The 16,853-nt window shown below is 41.2% G+C and overlaps 1 protein-coding gene across 2 annotated transcripts in view; it reads left to right on the top strand.

Annotated features, from left to right (window-relative positions):
• The window catches only part of ZNF536 (zinc finger protein 536), a 250,025-nt gene that overhangs the window by 123,379 nt on the left and 109,793 nt on the right, over positions 1-16,853 (top strand). Inside the window, exons 5-6 of one of the 2 annotated variants that reach the window (XM_050904239.1) lie at positions 944-2,524; positions 7,471-9,176. In XM_050904239.1, the coding sequence (XP_050760196.1) occupies positions 944-2,524; positions 7,471-7,505 (1,616 nt within the window). In that variant the 3' untranslated portion in view covers positions 7,506-9,176. Of the gene's footprint in view, positions 1-943; positions 2,525-7,470; positions 9,177-16,853 lie in introns of those variants that run through there. The other variant, XM_050904238.1, reaches the window with a different exon arrangement.

Below are 16,853 nucleotides of genomic sequence, written 5' to 3'. Positions count from 1 at the left end.
ATCTTATATGTTTTAAAACTCTATTCAAGCTAATCCTAGAAAAGCGCTTATGGTAGGTAAATTATACGTTTTGCTACTTGAGCATTAGAAATGCCATTAGTACAAATTTAAAGGACTGCAAAAACCAGTAGATAATGCTAATTTCAAATACAGAAAATAAATATATTTTGTACTTTTTTATTACTCGATTTCTTTTTTATTTTATTGACTACTTTTTATTTTAACTATATGTTCTTACATGCTGCAATCATAATGTAGTGTAATGATATTAATATTTTATAGAATCTGTATTTATAGTTCTTTATTTAGAAACAATGCAGTAGGTCTGCAGATCTTTGAATCCTTCTGGAATGGTGCCCTCCAAATAATGATAAATTACTTGTGCAGTATGCCATTTGCTAATTATATCCATGATTTACTGCAGAGCAAGACTTAAATCATTCATTTCAGTCTTGCGTAACAGTGCCATAAAATTTTTAGGTTTAAAAATGGTTTCCATGTGTATAATTTAAACAAATTTTAGAGCAATTGTATACACAAAATATTGCAACCATCCATTTGTTACATTCTTTGTCTCTCTTTTTTTAAAACTTGTACTTTTAATGATTACTGTGGTTGAAATTGTTATGCTTCATTTTCATAATCATAGCTTTTAATTCTACAACAGTTTTCTACATGTTAGATTAAGAAAAAGATGGCTAATTGTGTGTAGATACCATGTCATTCCTGAATAGCCCCACATTCTGGAAACCCATTTTAGAAATATTCAGTTTATGAATTAGTCTTCAATTAAAGGCATTTCTTTTTTAAAAATTAATTATTAGCTCTAAGATCTTCTTGTTTTCCAGCAGCTAATGTTGATTTTTTTTTTCTTCACTCATCCATACACCAAAGTACAGTTAACTCTCTTTCTTTATATTTTTCTCTTTACCCCTACCTATAGGTGAGAAGCCTTACAAGTGTCCGCATTGTGATTATGCTGGTACTCAGTCTGCGTCCCTCAAATACCACTTGGAACGGCACCATCGGGAGCGACAGAATGGAGCAGGACCACTCTCTGGGCAGACTGCAAATCAAGAACACAAAGATGAGACATCAAGTAAAAGTTCTGTGTTTATTAGACCAGATATATTGAGAGGAGCCTTCAAGGGGCTTCCCGGTATCGATTTCCGAAGTGGCATGGTCTCGCAGCACTGGACGTCAGGAATGCTGTCTTCTGGAGATCAGCAAGGACAAGCAGCTGGCATGTCATCTGAAGTATCTTCAGAAAATATGAAGGGTTCAGACATATCTTCCAAAGGAACACACTTCTCTGAACTTGGCCGTGCTTACCAGAATATGGTTGGGAACGGTGTGAACTTTCAAGGGTCTTTGCAAGCTTTCATGGACAGCTTTGTCCTAAGTTCTTTGAAGAAAGAAAAAGAAATGAAGGATAAAGCTCTCTCAGATCCACTTTCAGCAAAAGCTCTGGGCTCAGATGGTGGTGAGGAAAAGATAAATAGCAAGTCCTCACAGCGAAAAACAGAAAAGTCACAATACGAACCTCTTGACTTATCCGTAAGGCCAGATGCAGCCTCCCTCCCAGGTTCATCTGTTACTGTGCAAGACAATATTGCTTGGCACGGCTGCTTATTTTGTTCCTTTACAACTTCATCTATGGAACTGATGGCTCTGCACCTCCAGGCCAATCACTTGGGCAAAGCTAAACGTAAAGACAACATCATAGGGAACAACAAAGACCAATCTAGAGAAGCTTCAGCCTCGGTTAATAAAGTGAGCTTGCTCCCCTCTTCTGTGCAGTCCAGCAAGGAGGCAGTAGTTTCAAACATGCTGAGCCAGCTGGACTCAGCTTCTGAGAAAATGACCCAAGGACAAAACAAAGAGACCCTGGGAGAGCAAAAGAGCACTGCCTGGCCCAGCCACATGGAATCCACTTTTTGTAATTTTACAACAGACTTCTATAAGCAGTTTGGTGTTTATCCTGGTGTTATTGGCACGGGAACACAAAATTCTTGCACCAGTAATGAATCCGAAATAAAAACACAATCCGAAGATGACCCAAATATTCTGCTTTCTGACTCTGTAAATAAAAGTGCTACTGATGACCTTTCTGACATAGCTTCATCTGAGGATATGGAATCTTCCAAGGAAGAAAACATTGAAGATGAGGACATTGACACAGAACCAGATATTATGAATAAGCAGTTGTCTGCCCTAAATAAAGAAAGCAGTGAAGGAGGCGACAATATACAAAGTGCAGTCACCTCACAACCAACACAAGGGCTCGTATCACCACTGCCGCAAGCGTCAGAAAAGCAGTGGCACGGTCAGAATCTTCTGTCCTCCCATGAAACTGCACAAGGAGTGATGAAACCTGAACAAGTTCAGGGTCCACAGGTCCTGGAGAAGCAGATGAACATGTTGTCAGTCCTAAGAGCTTACAGCTCTGATGGCTTAGCAGCCTTTAATGGACTTGCAAGTAGCACAGCAACTAGTGGATGTATCAAGAGACCTGACTTGTGTGGTAAGTTTTAGACCTTCTTTTAGACCATTTCAGAAAACACTTGTGCAGAATCATGAAGCTGCTCTTTAAATATACTTAGTCATGTTTGTTAGTAATACTTTTTTTTAAATGTTAAACCCTGTGGGCCAAATTCTAGTCTTATACATGGTCTACTCCATTGAAATCAGCAGTGCTGCATGCATATACTTATACAGGATTTTAGAAAGAACTTGCTTTTTAAACTAGAATAGCAGCAATATAGACTGTGCTAGTGGCATCTGAAGGGGATACTTACTGCTTTAGCATACTCAAAGGAGGAAAAAGTTTTAAAAAATTTACATGGTAACTTGCAAACTTTTCAGTATTTTGATATGAGTAAGAACCCAAGAAAAACACTGGATGCTTTGCCAAGCAAACCTTGCTTCCTCTCTCTCTTTTTTTTTTTTTTTTTCCTTCTTTCTTTGAATTGAGGCGTGTTCAATTACCACAATATTAATGAAATCAAAGGCCAAGTGCATGGAATGCGTCTACCTGTGGTGAAGAGCCTTTTTTTTTTTTTTCTTTTCTTTCCCTCCCCTTTTTTTTAATTCTGTTTTTCTGGTTTGTTTCAATGGCACCCATACAGTAGTTGCCCTTGACCATTTTCACTATTCTAACTAGCGGTTGTACAAATTGTGATTTGCCTAATTAAGAATATGCCTCCAGGTAATTAAAAAACCAACACCACACCAAACAAACAAAACCACCTTTTACCCTTATTAGGCTCTGATTTACAAAACTGCAGTTTTACTTCCTTATATCACACACATTATATTTGACAAAAATGGAAGTTAAATCTATTTGGAACAAATGAGAATGAGGATTTTTTCAATTTATCTCCTATTTTGTCAGCATAGTTTTTGTTTGAAAGAGATTTTAGAGTGTAAATCCTTTGAAAAACAGTATCACTTTAAAAAGCAGACTTAGCAAAGGACACAAAAACTTCAGTAATGCTCGTTTCACTTAACCTTCAAACGAATCAGAAAACTCATTGTCAGAGCTAAACATGCATAATAAAATGTATTCAGTTTAAAAAAAGAAAAGAAAATGTGATCAACAGTTACAAAGCCTGACAATTTAAAATGAAACCCTAAATCTGCAAACACTGAAGAGTGGTTACCCTAGTTAACTTAAGGTTAGTGGGAGCTTTGTTTGACTTTACTAGGATAGTATATGTGCTTAAAGCCATAACCCCTTCTTCAGGCCCCTCTCTGCTTTTCCAAGTGTATTAGTTGGTCTGATAAAAAAGTCTGATTTCTCCTCACAAAGTTTGTCTCACTTGTATTCTTAGAGCATTTTAGCTTCACAATATTGTCGTTACTTAAACTGAATCACGAGCCTAAGTATCTGCATGGCCTTACTTGTAAACTTTTGTGTCTCAATGCATTAAGAACCAATTCAGATAGCTGGAAATATTTCCAGATTCTTCAAAATCAGCTGTTACATTACTGATATTTTGAAAATAGTTGATAGTTGATTTAATTTGCAGCTGGTAAAATCCTTCTTGGATTTTTTTTTTCTCTCTATTTGTGGAGTACAATCAATCAGTTACAAAAAAAATACAGCAGAGAAATTACTCTCTAAACAAACAAGTAAAAAAATTGGAAAACTAAGATCAGTTGCTTTGTACAAAATATACTTCTTCCCAGGAATAAGATTTTTAAAACAACAACAACAAAACTCCTCTAACATTATTATTATTGAAATGAGGTCATGTTACTTCCATTAGTTTTTTGTTTCATCTTCCAATCAATTCAACAGACATTTTATGATGGCTTGAGTTTATATGATTTTAAAGACCATACCCCTTTCACAAGCTCTGCCCAGTGATAATGGATTTGACTTGAAGTATGAAGGAAAAAAACCACAACAGAAGCTTGTCTGTTCTACTTTTTAAGCCATTTTTTAATGGAAAATGCAGTGTGAGTCCTCCTTTCTCCTCCCTCCAAAATTAGCTTTTTAAAATTCTTTACTGACATTCTATTGAGTGTTTGCAGTATATAAGTATTAAGGTTGACTATTTAAATATATTATTTCATTTTTCTCAATATCTCACAGCAAAAGTGGATGAGTATGAACAAGCCTTGTGTCACTAGTTGTTTTTTTATTTGGTTTGCTTGGACACCGCCCACTTGAAAGTAGTGGTTTGGGGGAGTTTTCATTTTCTCAGAGACATTTTATACTGTCAAATCACACTCCATCTGTGCATGCTAGTGTGGGGAATCTCACCTGATGTTTCTGTGCTTGCAGATTAGCCATCAGGAGCACCCTGTTCATTTATTAGCCTTCCTTCCCTCTTGCACAAAGCCCATGACCTTAGTCATGGTTCCCTTTGTCTCTCCTACAGCCTGAGAGATCAGAAAACTTGAGACCCACCTCCAGCACCTGATTCCAGGGCATGATTCTTGTGTTCCTTTGTATTTTGGGAGACTGTGCGTTTGCCTTTCTTTTTACAGCCAGTGATGTGTGGGTTGTTGACATCTCAAGAGAGAACACTGATACACTTGATACAGTCCTTGCACAATCAAGTCAGCAAGGCGTGGTGCTCTTTCTGCAGTCAGAGTACAGTGGAAATAAAACTGAAATAAAATATCTCAGCTTCAGTTAGCTGAGATTGCATCTTTGATTTGCCACGCTAATTGAGTTAAATTTCTGGCTGCATAAAAACAGGCTGGGATTTTCAGTGATTCACGTGGATCATTTTTAGTTGGCAGATTTTACCTTAAGATAATGGGTCAGTATTTAAGCACAAATCTTGGCATGAAAAGGATTTAATTTCTAGAGGAGAATGCCACCAACTTACATTGTTGTTTTGGAAAGTCACCACCCATGGGGGAAGTAGTCCTCAGTTTCCCTATATGTAGAATGAGAGAGACTGATGATGTACACATAATTCATTTGTACTCCTATCATGCTTCAGGCTGTAGGGTGAAAGACACAATTAGGAAAGAACCATAATTACTGCATAATACAGAAATTTCCATGTCAAAATGCTGCTGAGAAAAAAAAAGTCACAACTTTTTGTAATATTTCTCCTTTACATACATAGCAGAATAGGAAAGAACAGAAAGAAAGAAAAAAATACCATTGATGACTTTAGAGTTACTCCTGACCTGTACTTGGTTTTGGAGTCTCAAGTGACTATACCTAGGAGCCGATCATTTTAATGTTTGCTACCATGCAGTTTCTAAGAAGACGACATGCCTTTCCTTGCTGCTTGGCAGCCAGTAGCCCAGCGTGGAGGGGAAGCCCGGGGCAATGGCTCCATGGCTTGGTAGCTGTGTTGAGCATCCGTGTACTCTGCTTTCACAGCCCTTGTTCATTCGAGAAGTTATGCTCGGAGGTTCTAGACCTACTTTGTATTTAAGTTTTGGAAGATCTGTTTTCCTTTCCCTTTATGCTTTTCTCTTTCTCTGCTTGTCTTCCCATATACATGGAGTTGTATCGCAATAATGTTCTACCTCCTGTTCCAAGTCATTGATTTACACGTGATTTGTGCAGCATCTACTTATGACAAGACCCTTTCCTTTCTCTCTCTCCTCCCCTTTAAATTTTTCTGCTTTGTGTGTAAGATGGTAAAATTTCCCTACTTGCCTTTTGTGCTTGGGAAGTACTTAGGCTTTCAAAGAAGAGCTGGCGGGCTACAGAACTATTGGCCAGAGATAGTCCTGGGCGTTAGCTGGTTGCTTAACGGGTTAGTGCTCTTGAACCCACACTTAATGATGTCCAAAAGTATTAGTTCAATGTTGTCTGTATAAATCTAATTTGCTTCCATTCATGCTTGCTTTCCTCTGCAATTAGTGCTGTTTTCTCCTGCATAGGCTCCTCCCCATTATCACTTCTTTCACTGTATGAAAACAGGGCAGGGCCTTTCTGATGTATGGTAGCAGCTTTGGAGTTCTGATCCTGCAAAGGGCTGAGCACTTTCAGTTTCCTTTGAAGCAGAAAGCGTTCAACATTGCACAGAATTATTAAAATGTTCAGCATTATAACTTTTTGAAATACCTTCCAAATGTGGAACTGCAGCACAGACAAGAGGGCTGGGCAAGGGGAAGATCGATTGTGGCGGATTATTACAACTTTATTGTCACATAATTATAGTGCTCTACCCCCATGTTTAAATAGTGAATTTAGTTGTTGTAAATCGCTTATTGCCACAGGTGTCAAAACCAAAAAGATTATAATGCTAACCCTTTCAGAACTACCACCAACATATAAAATACAGAAAAAGATTTTTAATTGTTTGTGGTGGCTTCACTTGAATCCTTATTGCAGCTCTTTTAAATGAGAAAATCTGTATTAAACAGAAGCAAACGGCCTGATATATCCAAGCTCTAGGACAGCTACAAGGCAATGGAAGGTCATCCTACTGCAGCAAATTTTAGTACTCCTGCCCATTTAAAGTATCTTGTAATGCACTTAAGTAACCCAACATTTTGTCCTGATCTGCAGTTGAAGGAGTAACCAGAATATTCTTTTCCTTCAAGGCAGAATGAACTGATATGGAAGTTTTACTGCAGACTTTTCTTTACCCCATTAGGGTGATTTTGAAGAGATTTCTTTAGTTTCAGTTAGGAGGTCCAAGGCCTGCTTTTAGTGTATGAACTGCACTGCTGAACAGGATCAGCACCTCGGCCCCACGCCTGGGTTTCAGCCGCACTTCTGGATGTCGCAGTGCCATTTGCATGGCAATATCAAACCAAACTCATATGGTTTGCTTCCTTTTTTTAATTAACTGGGAATGCCAGTGATCCAGTGAAGTTTGTGTTGCTGGATAAAAGGGCCGGTCTGTGAATAGCATTGTATTTGCCAAATGGTTCGCTAGTCATTTCAGTACAAACAAATGGATGGTGTCTGTAAGTCTGCAAACACTGTTGACATTTAGCCTTGTTTATGTTACTTTCCTTTTGCTGCATATTTTTGGCTAGAAAAGATACTGTCTGAATCAACATTGACTTCCTAAGCAGAAGCTAAGGACCCAATCTTGCATCCCTCATTCTCGATGAGTGGGACTACTTACATGACTAAGGATTGCAGAACCAGGTCCTATGTTTCTTTGACTTCAAACTTCATTGCTATATTCATGTAATTTAATTTGATTGTATTTTGTTGTATCAGAAATCGGTCAGGTGATAAGTTCGGTATCACCGTTTTGTTTACTGTTGAAAACTTTTATTTCTTACCATTTTTCACATTGCGGTGCAACATTCCCATTCCATTTATGTTTCTGGAAATTAACCCCTAAAATATCTGATACAGCTAAGTGCTGAGTACCTTCTATTCCCAGTGAAACTGGAGGCATTCAGTCCCTCCTAGCACCAGATCTGAAAGGGGGATTGTGTTTGCAAAAGGAGGCCTTGGTATGTGCCTTGATTTCAGACTTCAGTGGCCAGCCGCACCAAGGCAAATCCCTAGCACAGAAAGGCTTTTCTTTTCTTTGCAGAGACAAAATAATGATGTAAGCTTAGAGCTGTATGATTTTACTCTAAGTTTCATCTCCCAAATAATATATTCTTATTGTTTTTGTCATATCCAGGTCAAATTTAAATTATAATTTAGGATTAGGCAGAGGCATAGAGATGTTTCCAGACCTTTCCAAAGTGAGACAATGCTCTGGTTTGTGTTTTGGTTCAGGAATATATATTCTTGTGTCAGAGGTATAGTATTTCCGATAACTACTCATAAACACGAACAATTTAGACATCCTTGTAAGTCAAAACTAAGTGTACAATTAATACCTATTATGAGGCCAATTTTAAACAATTAATTTGACAGCAATTATAATTTTACGTTACAGGCTTTCAGAAATAAATAACCAAATTCATCTTTGTAATCTAAGGAACTTAGGATATCTTTATGCAGAGATGATCTTATTATGCACAGTATTGCATATCTGGAATGTCTGAGGTTTGCTCCCACCTATCTAGATACTTGTAGTACCAGGGATAAATAATTACCTGAGGCTTATTAATTGTTTCAGCAAAGAAAAAAAAATATACCTTAAGTGTAAGCATTAATATATGTATACACAATACATCCACAATATATAACAAACCATCATAATAGTACAAAAATAGAGGTCCTGAATATGTTCTGTTATTTATGTGTTTGGCAAGCTTAGGGAATGGACTTTAGTATGAGTGAAAATTCTCTTAACATTTTTAAGGTTATTTATTGTCATTTCTATTTGAGTTTTTAATGGTCCTGTATTTTGTAATGCTTTAGCAGGAAAAAATACTGTAGTTATCTTTTTTCATATACTTTAAGCAATATTTCTAGCTTAATATATTGTGCCAGGTTTTCCAATATTAACCAAGAAAGACAGTAAAATTCAATGAACAGCACTCTGACATCCACGATTTAAAACCTGTGATTGAAGTGAAATGTGTAAACTTCTAGTGGGTTATCATGTGCTTTGGAATAGAGTATTGTTGGAAGTAATTAGAAAATATATTAAGGTTTCCTGGTAATGAAGGTATGTAAGTTTTAATAATTGTTGCTTTCTGAATAAGTGTCAAACTATATCTTTAAATGTATATGGAGTTACAAGTTAGGTCACTTCTGAATGGAATGTAAAACAATACTAAAATGCTTCAATAACTTATCTCAGTGTTGCTAATAAAAAAAAAGCTGTTAACCATTAGTGCAGTTTTGAGTCATTTTGTTAATTCATTCAAGAAAACTCTCTGAGAAACTGTTGTACCTTTTGGTAGACCAAAGACCACTCATGCAATCCACAGTTGTTTGATGCTTTGAGAGGCAGACTCTGCAAAGCTACTTGTTGGCCTTGTAAAGGATATTTATTAAAAATGCAGTCTTCTAAGGAAGGAGTGGTTTGTCGTTAGAATGGTGCCATGTATGGTTAGGCAGGTATATAAGGAGGGGCATTAGACTTGTTTCCTCTGTCACAGAAAATATCTTGGGAATGTGGGACCTGTTTCTCCTCTGTCACTATTAAAATCCAGCAGAAATTTTTGTGGAGGCCACTGGGTTGAAAATGAGTAATGTGGGATAGATTAAGTGTATAAGTATTAGTGCCTGGGTGCTTGGCCAGGGTGAGCTACGTATTTGGGTCCAGTCCTGCAGCTGGAAATATAGCTTTAGCAAGTAGTGGGTATACAACGTCTATCCCAGTGGAGAAATACCAGGAACGTACAGCCCGTGAGTGATCTTTCTTGGTTAATCTTGCCTAGCCTTACGTCACAGTCTTCAATACTGCAGATAGCACTGAACTCTCCTTTTTGTTTCCCATGGAAAGAACGTGCGGTAAGCGTCCTGAGACTAGCCTCCCTCCTCAGACCCGCGTACGATTCACTCAAGATAAAGCAAGCATAGGATAACAAGCAACCAGTCGCATCAGTCCCGGTAGTATCACTCAGGTCTATGGTAAGTGTTTCCAGGATGGGACCCATAAGAGGTGGCCTGTTGTTCGGTGCACGGCTGAGTACACAATGGAAGCTAAAGGAAAACATGACTAGGGCTCCCAGTGCCACATCTTCATTAGTACTGTCAGTTTTGAATAGCATATTGGTACTTTTTATTTATTCCACCAAAACACCATGAGTCAGGACCTGACATTTTAGTGTTCTGTGTCATACTGAGAAAAATCTGTAGTTCAGCAGTAGGACAATTATATTATTTTGGAAGGGCTAGAAATAATACAGCATTTGTGAGACAACTGTAACATTTATCCAGACTCAGTGTGAGATTGTTCTTCCTTTTATTTGGAGAGCACTTCCAAAAAAGTATCAACTAGGAGCAAAGAAAAAAAAAGACAAGAAAAAGTGGCAATTATGAATCCATTTAACCCCCATAGGGTATAAGCTCATCTTGTGTAATACCGCTGGCTGTTACATGCCTAAACTTCTATGTAGTGAACTGTGAATATATTCCTTATTGTCCTGTGGGCAATATGACTAAGGAAAAAATATCTCTCTAATACAATGGAGCATTTGTCTGAACGGTGTAACCTAAGGTCCATAACATCAAATCTAAAGTTGTAATTATACAGCTGCAGTCACACCACTCAAGTGAAGGCTGTGTCAGCACTTGTATTATATGAGAAATCCTGTTTTCAAGGGTTGATGAGTCATATGCAAAAAACATTTCGCACTAAACAATTGTTCTGGTTGTTCCAAAGCAACGTCTAGGTACGGGCCTTTCCCCAGTAGCACGTGGTCATGTCGTCCGCAATATGCCATGGCTTAAGTTGGCAGTTTATTTTCCTAATGAATGTGTCTTTTCTGGGCGAGGAAATTACCTAGAAGGTTTGGGGGTTTGTGCATTTTTATTATTGTCAAAACATAAACTAGTGGGAAAAAACCCAGGGTGGGTAAGGTCTTCACTAACAAGGATTGCAAGAGGTGAAACGTGTCTCTCTCAGAAATTATAAAATTAGGATTTTTTTTCCTAGTTTGTCATCCCCAATGTTGATTTAAGTTCTCTGATCTGAATAGTTCCTTAGAAAACTGGGTCACAATTTTACTTTTTGAGATGCCTTGAAATTGAGCCTTTCAAGCTCACAGTAACTGTTATTGCCATTTGAAGCAGCCGCATGTTTGCTGGCAAGGAGCGGACAGGAAAGAGGTTTATTTACAGCAGCACCACAGAGGTGAACTAGGAGCACTATACATCCCCCCTGCACGAATGTAAAAGGAATATGCTTAGGATTGAGACCAAATACCGGAAACCGCAACAATTTTCCTACTACTTTAAATTTCTAGATGGGTATGCTGGATGTGAGTGACTTCAGCTAACAGATGCCCCTGCCCGGAGCACTGCCATTTACAAACAGGTGTTCCTGAAGCCGCCCCCATCTCAGGCATTCGCACCCAAGCCGCCTAGCCCGCCCCATTGTCCGTGGAGCGAGACGCAGGCCAGCAAGTTTCTTTAAGCCGATCCCCTCTGATCCGGGGCGTCTGTAGCGCCGTTCCCTGCATAGAACAGCCATTGTTCAGCTTGCAGAGCAACAGTGGGGTAGAAAATAGCATGCCATGCTGGGGATCAGAGAGGGAATTGTTCCTTAATTATCTCTTACTGAAGGAAAAATCCAAGGCATATCCCGGTATGTGCCATGATTCTGGCAGAACACGAGTCTTTTAAATAAGATTTGGGGAGGGGGGCTCACGTTCAGAAGCTGGCAGCCCTCACTCCTCCTGCAGGTCTACCTGTGATTCACTCACTGACCATGGAAAAAAATAAGTTTTGCGCTTTGGATTCTCCATTGTGAAATGGAAAATAATAGTACTTATCTCTCTGTTAGGAGTGCTGTGAGGATAAATGAATTAATTAATGTTTGTAAAGCACTTTGAAGATGAAGAACATTATATAAGTCCTCAGTGTATAAATGCTTCCTTCTCTGATATAACTACAGTAAGCTATAAAAATTTATTGATGAAAATAAACACACATTGAAAATATGTGTTGGGTGTGTATATCCCTTCAATATCCCAGCAGCGTTCGTGAGCCTGGCTTCCTGAGCGGCACAGCGCGGCGAACCCGGTGCTGAAACCTGCCTTCAGCCTCAGCCCCTACCTGCGCCAAGCGGCCGGCACTCGGGGGCTCTGCGCCTGCAGGAGCTTCGCCATATTTTGGCCTTAATGTCTTTCCACCAAATCCATGAATTTTGACCTCGGGGCTCTTCAGAGTGCCAGCTGGGTTGAGCCGCCGTTTTTTGACCATGGCCACAGCACTCCAGCCGCAGACGTGTTGTGGAGCCACACAGCACCGGCGCCCAAGGCAGGTGATGGCTCAGCAACGTGCCTGGTGGGTTGCTCGGCCCCCAGCCCACCGCCAGCCTGCCGGTCCTCCTGTCCTGTGCCTGTGCGAGCAGGCCCTTGTCAGGACCAAGGACTTGCCACGCTGTCTGCCACGGTTTGTCCCCTCCTTTTCAGCATCAGCATGATGCTCAGTGTTCGGTCCCTGCAGTGCTCAGCACGTCCCGGCGTTCCTGCTCGCGCTCGCCAATCCAGTGGTGGAACTGGCTGTTGTGTGTTTTTTAATTGAATGGCAGTGACTTCAATTCGCTACTTGTAAGGTAAAATTTTTATTGCCTGCTTTTCAACGTTACCATCCTAGATTAGTCCTTGCTGCTTTTTTTTTTTTTTTTTTGTATTCAAGCCAGGAAGTGTGTTTGATCCCGAACAGCTCACATATATAACAAGGCAAGTTAAGAGGATGCAGGGAAGGGAAACCAGCACTTCAGCCATATAGAGATGTGACATTTATCAAGAGAGACATATAAGAAAAGGTTTGTGCATTGAAATGAACAGGTTAAAGATGAAATTCAGGATTTCTCAGGGGCTCTCCTCAGTTCACAGCTGCCACGTAGATCAGTTTGTGGACCTTAGGAGAAAGGACCACGTTAGACCTAATTATGTCTTGTTTCACTTGTCCCTTTGCACGGCTAACCCTGTTCTGGTCTGTGCGCTTGCGTTTTTTTAAAATCCTTTCAAATCTTCCCGGTAAACCTGTTGCTGGTTTAACCTGCCAGTTGGAGTGCGGAGGAGCACAGCGTGGTGCTCCTGTGGGTGCAGGTACCCTGCTGGCACGGGCTGGTGAGCCCCCAGCCCCGCTCCCCACCGTGGGGAGCTGAGGGCTCTGCTGTCCCTGCTGAGAGTTTGGAGAGGATGGCAGCTTTTGCCCAGCAAAGTCTGCTCCCATGCCACCTTCACCCAGATGCCAAATGCACCAAGACGCATCACCGGCACAACCAGACATCCCCAAACTGTGACAGGCACCAACATGCACCCAGCAGTGCGACTGATTTTTCCATCCCCTAACACGAGAACTGTTTAATAACAGGAGGGTTTATATGGGTGTATTCACTAATCATTATATAACTGTATGTTGGGGTGAAAAAGAAGAAAAACAAACCAGAAAAGCTTTCCCAAAGGATGGAGGTGGGAATCCCATTAACATGACGGCTCCCTCTTTACTTGCCGAAATGATTGACAGCTGGATAAGGTCAGAAGATGAAAACCAAGCCATGGGGGACAGAGCGGGGAGGGGAGGGGGCCAATCAGTTGAATAAAAAACGGAGTGTCAGTGCTGGGGAAGGAGAAAACCGGCACTCCCACTAGAAAAATCCTCACCCTCTGCTCCCCTACTGTTTGTTTGGGGAAAATGCTGCAGCTTAATCAGAATTATTTACAAGATAATGGTCCATTGTTTGTAGTAAGACAGATGCTGTCTGTGGGAATTTGGTGTTTTATGCTCTATGCATTACAGTGCCATTGCTGTGTACAGATGGGATCACAGTGGTATTGTTGTTATCCACTTTTTGGAAATTTGGAGGATCCTTACCGTGAAAGGAGGATCCTTAAATAGAAAAAGAAAGAGTTTTCTCGGGCCCAGAACTGGGATTTCTCTTAAGGTAGAATTGTGTTCGTATGTGTATGGGAGAAGAAGAGGACAAGGTGGAAGCACTTTGCCTGAGACCTATAGCATGAAGGGTCCCTGGGCTGACTTTACTTGGTGGTGGTCGACATGAATTCAACAGATGGATGGATACTGTGTGTCTTTCCAAAGGCAAGGAGATACCTTCTGGTGGGGTATGTCGGTGCTCCCTCCTTTGCTGGTGCCTGGCAGAGTCAGTTGCTTAGAAGGTGGTGTGAAAGATACACAAACATGTCCGTGCGAGAGCAGGGCTTGCCTGCTGAGTAGTTGTCCTCTGGTTGTGCGATTGCAATGCGTGGTGTTCCCTGCCATCCTCCCCATGCTGCAAGTTAAACACCGAGCACTTCTGTTTCACCAGAAAACTTCATCCTGATGATTTTGTGGGTGAAGCTGTGGGATAGGAGAACTAGATTTTCACTGGATTCATACTGAAAAAAAACCACCCAAAACCCAAAGACAGAAATCTTTATTTATATAGAAGATCAAATGCAAGAATTTTTTTTAAAATTTGTTTAATCCCAGCAGAAACTCTATTTCCATAAGCATCCCCTTCTGGCCCAAGTAGAAAGTTCAATGTGGAGGCCTAGAGCCTGGCAAAGGGGACAAGCCTGTGACATGCAGGTGGGTGACCCTGTGCCACGTGAGAATCGCTGCATCCAGGAAGAACAGGGAGCTCTGGTGAGGCCAGTGGAGACGGCTGCCTCCGTCGGCATGTCCGTCTCACCGGCTGCCTGGGTCTGTCTCAGCAAAGCGCGGGGGACAGCAGCACCCACGGCTCTTTCCCGTGACCCTGGGATGAGAGGACAAGGGCCGCGCCATGCAGAGCTCTGCAGTGCTGTGCCTCTCTCAAGAGCAAATCCTGCCTTGCCTTTTCTACCTGAATCACCGAAGCCTGTGAGATGAGAAGTTCCTCCTCAGGTCACTGCGCTTTGGAGCAGGACCTGCAAGCAAGGTGCAGGACGAGGGGGTGGAGGGTGTCTGGGTGGGTGTGAGTGTATGTGTGTGTGCATGCACTTCCTCTCTCAAAAATCTGCTTTTAGTGTGCAATAGCTCGCATATTACCTCGGCAGAGACCGGTGTGCACCAAAGGCAACCAAGAGACGACAAATCTCCAGAAAGGCTCCAGAGGGGATTTTGAGCATCCACGTCTGGTATCCCAAGATCCATTAGCTTTCAGGTAAAACAGAAAACAATGACCATCTTTTTTGTATGCAAGATAATTAAGCTGTCTTTCCATCACTGCAAAATACCTGAGTTTCCCTGGAGAAAGCAGAGGGCCTGGGGACAGGGAGTGAGACAGGGAAGGGCAAGGAATGGCCGGTTCGCAGGTTTTGGGCTCTGTGCAGCTGGAAATGGGTTTACAACATCAGCATGTCCTCCTCTGGGTGGGCTCCTCCCGAAACGGGTGGTGGGAGGAGGCAGCTCCTGAGTCCTCCCTTCCCTCTGGGCTCAGTGTGCTGCCAGGGAGGGAGCCGATAGCATCAGATCACACGTGGAAACCACTTTGCCCAAGAAGAGGGATCTCCTTTGGCTTTTGTGAAACAGAGTTTTCCAAGAATACCCTTGAAGGGTTGGATTGGCACGGGAGATTGCTATTCCTGAGTGATTTCATTTTTCCTAAGTGTCTCCAGTGGGATCTGTACGGGGAGCTCTAAGTTTTTTCCTCCCAGTCAGCATTTATTTGCAAAATCTTAATTTTGTATTCCCTGACATTTAAACTTTTCAGCCTAATGTTCTAATAAGGATTCCGTCCGTCTGTCTAAATAAAGTTTCATTCTAATGAGGACACCATCCATCTCCCGAGATGGAGCCGTAACGACTTCCAGCCTCAGTGTAATTTTAGCTAGGCTCCCTTCCCCACCCTCTTCTCCCCACAGCTCTTTGTTTGGGGTATAAATTATCAGTTTTGGGATGAAGTTGTGCAGAATTTCATTTTGGGTCAAGTGACTGAGCTATTGTGCGAGCCTCTGCTTTCTCTCTGAAAAGGGGGATTTTGCTCACTCCCAGTTGTATGTTCAGTGCCTGCTTATTTGCAATTTCTGTTCATAAGACTGTGGGTTTTCATGCCAACGATTTTCTGTTTGAGTTATTGGAGTAGGGAGGTTGTGGGAGCATGCCAGTGTCAAAGGTTGTCGCTTGAATGATAATTAATAACATTATCAGACTGATTATGTGTTTAGATGTCCAGAATCAGGAGTGAATTGAACTTGTTAAATTTAATTCCTACCTCCGAATATCTGACTGTTTCCCGTGGCTGGGAGACTGGCATGCTCACCAGTCTTGCATTTGCATAAAGGACAAAACCAGGAATTTGAAAGGGCAACAACTAATGAGAATTGCTGAAATTCTGGGCTTCTGGCATTCATAGGGCTTCTCCTACGGCACCATCGCTCTGCGAGCCTTCGCCAGGGAGAAGAAAGCGCAGATCGGGTGCGCGATAATGTTTATAGACCCCGGTTTCATTGTGTCAGCCGCTGACTGAAACATCGAGTCATTTGAGATTGGAGATTATGTCTTTTAAGGTCCCGAAGAGCTGTTTCACATGCGACTGATTACCTCTGTCAGAGGCGGGAGAGCCGGGTCCCACCTCAGTGGGTGGGATCTGAACTCATGCTTTCAGAGGTCAATAACAGGGTTTTTAGACCTTTGTGCCTCTCAGTCCCTTATAGCCAGACCTTTTCTGTTAAAACTGTTTAAATTACAAACCAGTAATAAAAGGATCATATGTGTTTCCCACTGAACAGGTTCTTTAAGGCTATTATGATAATTAAAAACATATGGTGCCTACACAAGTCAGAGGGAAAGCACAGATGTACAAATTAGGTATTATATAAGGTTTTTCTTTTTTGCCCTTTCAAAAACAACAAGCCAAAGAAGTACAAAGAGATGAAGATGGTAATTTTTTTGGAGATGG

This window comes from Gymnogyps californianus, chromosome 12, assembly GCF_018139145.2.
Source record: "Gymnogyps californianus isolate 813 chromosome 12, ASM1813914v2, whole genome shotgun sequence".
Classification (NCBI taxonomy): domain Eukaryota; kingdom Metazoa; phylum Chordata; class Aves; order Accipitriformes; family Cathartidae; genus Gymnogyps; species Gymnogyps californianus.
The sequence above is the reverse complement of the archived record's forward strand: the minus strand, read 5'-3'. Positions and strand labels throughout refer to the sequence as shown.